The sequence below is a fragment of the Oryzias latipes genome, chromosome 9 (genome assembly GCF_002234675.1).
Source record: "Oryzias latipes chromosome 9, ASM223467v1".
Classification (NCBI taxonomy): Eukaryota; Metazoa; Chordata; class Actinopteri; order Beloniformes; family Adrianichthyidae; genus Oryzias; species Oryzias latipes.
In genome coordinates this window covers 8011626-8017625 of record NC_019867.2, presented here as the reverse complement: position 1 = coordinate 8017625, position 6000 = coordinate 8011626, and the positions used below count along the sequence as shown (strand labels likewise).

Below are 6000 nucleotides of genomic sequence, written 5' to 3'. Positions count from 1 at the left end.
TATCATCTTTTTTTAACTTGACTGACAGTTGATGAAAAAGGAACAGTGCCGTATCAGTAAATTATTTAAGAGCCGATATAATGATACAGCCTTTAAGGTTCATGGAGAAATGACGGCGTTCCCAGCAGACCTAAACATAAAACCCCTTTCTGAAACATCATTTGGATCTGGGATCAGATGAAGACAAGACAAATAACCTGGCTCAGAGAGAAGAATAATGGCAGCAGCTGTGGTTTCACTCCAGCCACAATCTTTTACTGTACATCCCACTAATGCAGTTTTCTGTCCCTGAGGGTTCGCCGTTCATACCACCACTAATATTCTACAGTAAGAGCATAAATGAAAAGTTTTACAGATTTAGAATTAGAACATCTTTTTTTCACAAAAATACCTGTGATGGGAGAAAATCCAACTCTCTGCTTTGTTTTAGAAATTGAGGTTTTATCATCTCCTACAAGACATAGTTCCAGAACATTTACAGATGGAAAGTAAAACACCTGTTAAATCTATTACAGTAAACGCCCACAGATGACTGCTGTAACAAGGACTACTTCTTGAAGGCGGCAAGATACTCCCAGAAGGATTAAAGGAAGCAATAAAAAATGAACAAACGAGTTTCATATCTTTTAATCTGATATGAGACTACTTCACAACACAAAAAAAGAGAAAACTGAGCTCAACAGAGGTAGCGCTGACATGAAAAACACTCCACAGATGTCCATTTCATCCTCAGACTGTCCCGCATCAAACTGGAAAATGTGCATTTTTTAACCAGCCCTCATCAACACATCCTGCAGACTCCTAATTATCGCTCTGTGGTCTAAATTCACTCGTGCCTCATCAAGAAAGATTACAAGACCGATTTGAAAGAATAAACCTGTTAAGCTTAAACCAATGAGCCTCAAGTTGACAAAAACTGTGCTGACAACACAAAAACTCAATCTGGGAACCTTCACAACCTCCAGTGTTTGATCAGCAGAGATGAGACGACCAGATCACATTGAACAGCAAAAGCGCCACTTGAAAGGACAATATCGGCAAAGAATGGAGACAGACTGAGTGACAGCTTGTTAGCTCTTTGAGGCCTTTGCTGCCTCGCTGGGCAGCAAGCTGATGTCTCCTCACTTTGTCTCAGATGTGGGTTCCGTGTGATCGTAAATAGTCCCGACTTTGAAAGTGTCCCTTAACAGAGATGAAGGTTGACTGTTGTGTCATGGAGCGCAGTACAAAAGCCATTACAAATGCATTGCTGTCTGTAGAAAAAGAGATGCTCATTTGTCAGAAAAACCAGCTCATTTTGGAGGTCAATTTGATCACCGTTATGATGATAAAGTGTAATCAATATAAAGGAAAGTTTAGAAACTGCTGGCGACGTAGAATAAAGCGGAAAAGGGATCCGTCTGTCATTCTGAGTGCACTTTCAAGCCCGATTGAAGACACGCTGAAAGAAGAGGGGAAAAAAGCTTCAAGTTGTGGGTTTTATTCATCATTATGTAAATCCAGTCATTTATGGTTGTCTTAAGAGATCAGAAATAAAGTGAGTCAACATCTAGCAGAGAAAACAGTGCGCACAGGGATTACAAAAGAACAGAAAGAGATCAAAACAGGAAGGAAAGAGAAATCCTCCGTTGAATAAAGTCTACAAATCCTGAACAGGGTTAAATGCTTCAGATTTCAACTCTCCACCCTGCTGAAAAAGTTTACAGTTCTAGTCAAAGTCCAATCCAATGAGCTTTAGTTTCCATGTGAGTGACAGCGAGAGGTGACTGAGCCCAGAGCGGACTCACGCTGTACAAAAATACCCTGGCCGTTTGAATTCTTTCACTGTACACTACATAGCTTTTATATAATAAAGGAAAAACGTTCACCCAGACACGCATACTCACGCCGTTTCAGGCCAAAGCCACTTTTCTGCTGCTCCACGTGGAAGAGAAAAAACTGCTTTGCTACACAGCTAATGTTACAATTATGTTTAAACCAAAAGTTGACTAAATAAATCTAATGCAGTATTCATGTCTGTATATATTTATATAAATATGTGCATATATGTAGACCAAACAATATGAATAAGGTTTCTTATAAATCAGTTAAATATGTCTTTCTGAAAATGGGTTTTTGCTTTTTTTTGGCAATAAACCAATTAAGGTCACAATTTTTTTTCTATTAAACTTTGCCTTTGACCCAGGTGAAGGTCGTGTCTGTCTCAAGATCTCTTTAATACTTAATGACTAAAAGTAAAGCCAATTTCCATTTCTGCACTGGATTAGAGGCAGAATAGTCAATGAACCAAATTTAACTTCAACAGAAAAATATTGTAAACACACTGAGTCCCTAACTCTGCAAAAACATTAACGTTAAACACTACTTATGTTCAATAAACAAGGTTTTTAATGAACAGAGAAGTAAAACACATTTTCTTTAAATGGTGAGGTGTAGAGCCGTTCACGTTGATGCTGTTGTGTTGTACTTCCTTGCTCTGTAACAGCTGGATTGTGAGTCGCTCCACAAAGAAAAAACCTTCTCATCCTCTTGTAGATAAAACTCATTTTTCTTCAAGTCTGAAAAAATTCACTTATTTCCCCGACTGATTAAAACTTGGTTTTCTATAAGTATCATCAAAAGCTGTCAAAAATTAACTCCCTCCTCTGCATGCAGACGCTTCAGAGAATTTAAAGACACTTTACATTCTTAACCTTTACTTCTAATAACATGAGCTTGTGTTGCTTCTGGTCTGAAGAAAGATCATTTTAAGTTGAAAATATCAAGATAGGAGATCAGATTCAAACGGACTGATGTTCCGTCTTGTGTGTCACTACAAGATCACATGCACGTGGTGGTAGTGAATGAGAAGCTGACGTGACAGAGCCCAACAAAATTCAGTTTTTCTGCGTGCGCGTTTGCGACTCGTTGGTTGAGGTCCGGTGTTAGCTACGAGGAGTTTGACGTGTTTGGGCTCCAGCCCATTTGATACGCTCTCTCAAGGGTCCTCTTGCAGTCCTGCATCACCGTGCTGAACACAATGTGAGGATACTGGACCACCAGCCTCTCCACCGTCTCCTCGTTCACCTGCAAAACAAAGAACCACATCCACATTTTGGTTTATTATATCAAGCTTCATTTGCTCATCTGTTTTCCAAGGCTTTTGGACATATTTTATATCACAGAGCCAATAGTGTCTTATTTCTCTTAATTAAAAATGCAAAGCTTCAATATTTGTACAGTTTCTACAACCCCTGCTAGAGATATAAACCAACTGGACTAATTAAAATGGCATTGACTGCAGCTTTATTTATTTAAGCAAATACAAATATAAGTGTTTTTTGCAACCAGTATCTGTGTGCTCATAGTAGTGTAGTAATTGTAGTTTTCCTTTGTGTGATAATAGTTTAAGACAAAATCCCCTTTTTTTAACTTAACTTAAAAACAAAAAAGACAATGTCTCTATTACACTTAGCTTTAAAAGAAAAAAAAAAAAAAACATTTTATATCTTTATTTAATCAGTTGATGCTTTTTCCTGACAGGTTAACACAATATGTTGAGCTTTGTGGCTAAATATAGCTGATGATCTGTTTATTAATGTAAACAGCTCTGTGTTTCACAGCTTGTTTTAATGCCTGGTTCTTTTTTTAAAAAATGAAAAAGACACATACCATGCATTGGGAAACAAAAGAAATAAAGCCAATAAAAACACACAAAAACGTACATTTCAAGACACACACAGTGAAGAAGAGGAAACTAAAAGACATATGTTAAGAAAACTTGAATGAAAATGAAAAGTACAAGCACTACAAAAAGGGGTACAATCTTGAAATGGCCATAACATATTGAATAGATTTAGAGAAAATGAAAATATTAAGGACATTTTCAAATATATGACATTTTTATTTATATAAAGAATAAAGATATTTTTTGATCTTACTTAAAACGATTACAGATGCTGATTTTCCATCGACCATGACACTGGGTTTCTAAAACGACCAATGTCAACATCTGTAAAATGCCATTGGCAGATTAAAATTATATTTTATAATAACTGGACAGACTTTAAGAGTGTAGAGCGTGTGGACAGGCTCATCTGCACACACAATTGTACTGTGGCGGCAGGATTAGCACCAGAGGACAGCTGAGCTCACCAAACTAATGAGGCCTTCATTTTCTCAGAGGAATAAAAAGACAAGTGGCTAATAGCCACTCTAGCGCTTCTTCAGCAGCCTAACACACTGTCAGGCCATTTCAGGGAGCCTGGAGTGAAAGAGTCATCCAAGCTGACAAAGAACAGAAGAGACGCCGTGCTGAAGACTTTAAGAGGCTGACCGCAACCTCGCCAGCATTTCTCCCCACCCACGAGCCGGTGTGACGCTTTCCAGGAGAAATGATCTGTCAACATTCACTAGTGGGTTGAGGACACTGTCATCAGTCGACGCCAAAGCAGTGACAAAGTGTTTCGTAGTTGCTCCTGAGTTCAAAGCCCGAGAACTCTTTAGTTCTTAAAGAATAAGTCCAGTACGGCCAGACTTCCCAACGTCTTACCAATTTGGTCTTTATTGCCCATTTTCCTTCTTTTTCTATGTTCAATAACACTGATACTAATAATGAAAGTAGGGGCAATTGTTTAAGTAGGTGGATTCTTGAGGGGACTGAACCAAAAAGACTCATGAGATTCAATGAAAAGATGGGAACTGCAGTCCATTCAATACACGATTGAAGGAATTTCCAATGATGTTCACCGGAGTGCTAAAGAAATTAAAATCTTCAAAAGTTTAGTCAAAATTCAAAGGTTTAGACCACATGTGTCAAACCCAAGGCCCGGGGGCCAAATGTGGCCCGCCATGTCATTTTATGTGGCCCGCGAGAGCATAAAAGTTTTTAAATTCTTAAAATAAAAATTTTCTTTAGTTGTTTACATATTATTTATGTGTAGCTGCTGTTGTAATTATTCAATGTTTGCAGGTCTGTATGCAGACAAATTGTTGTCATCAAACCATCAGATGGATGCAAGGCTGTGTGCAGCCTTTTTTTGTAAAATGTTACATGTAATACACGTTCTTTCTAGCTCAGTTTTATGTTATTTTTCTTTATTCATTTGGACAGTTTGATCGTGGGTTTTAACAAGCGGAAAAAATTTAAAAGGATTAATGCAAGAGTAACAAGCAAACATGTTTTCTATGCAACTGTAATTGTCACTTTAAACAGTTATAATAGATAAATAATGAGTTTTTTAACATTAAGGAACAGTTGCATTTATTTTTTATTACATTTAGTCACATGTATAAGTTATATTTGGCCCTTTGAGGACAACCACTATGCTGACGTGGCCCTCGGTGAAAATGAGTTTGACACCCGTGGTTTAGACCTTTTCCAGTTGATGGCGCAGTGGTTAGCGCTCCGGCCTCACAGTCAGAAGGCTCTAGTTCGTATCCTAGCTGGGACCTTTCTGTGTGGAGTTTGCATGTTTGCATGTGCAGTTTTCTCCAGACACTTCAGGTTGTTTCAACACTTAAATGTTAGAAATTAGTCCATTTGTTACATGCCTGACAGTATCCTGCTGTTTTTACTCACATGGACATTTTCTCCATGATTATTGGTTCCCAGAAAATACACCTAAAAACATCTATGATGTTGATTCCTGTGCAATATCTGCCCATTTTGGTGCGATCCAGCACGTTTAGAAAGTGTTGCCTCAATAGAACATTCATCTTTAGTTTTGAAAAGTACTCCAATGTCCACAGGGTGAGTAAAAGTAAAAAGTAATGGATGACAGCCTGAGCGGGAAGTTTCCATGCCAGACTGTTATGATGACAAGAGCTTCCTGTTAGCTCTTCAGTGCAGAACTGAACTGCACAAAACACACACTGCTTTGCTCCGTCCAGAGACCTGAAAGGCTGCTCACATATTTTCAGTCTCACTGGTAAGCCTAGTTTAAATATTTAGCTACTCTGTCTCAAAACACCGTCATTGGATGGTCAGAGCCTGGAGCCCTGCTTCAGCTGACCTTAAAT

At 38.3% G+C, this 6000-nt stretch overlaps 1 protein-coding gene across 2 annotated transcripts in view; it reads right to left on the bottom strand.

Moving 5' to 3' along the window:
* Positions 1 to 1464: 1464 nt before the first annotated feature.
* Positions 1465 to 6000, bottom strand: part of fbxl17 (F-box and leucine rich repeat protein 17) — a 225078-nt gene continuing 220542 nt past the window's right edge. For both annotated transcript variants that reach the window (XM_004072302.4, XM_020705797.2), the window contains exon 11: positions 1465 to 3066. In XM_004072302.4, coding sequence (XP_004072350.1) covers positions 2929 to 3066 — 138 coding nt within the window. In that variant the 3' untranslated portion in view covers positions 1465 to 2928. The remainder of the gene's footprint in view (positions 3067 to 6000) is intronic.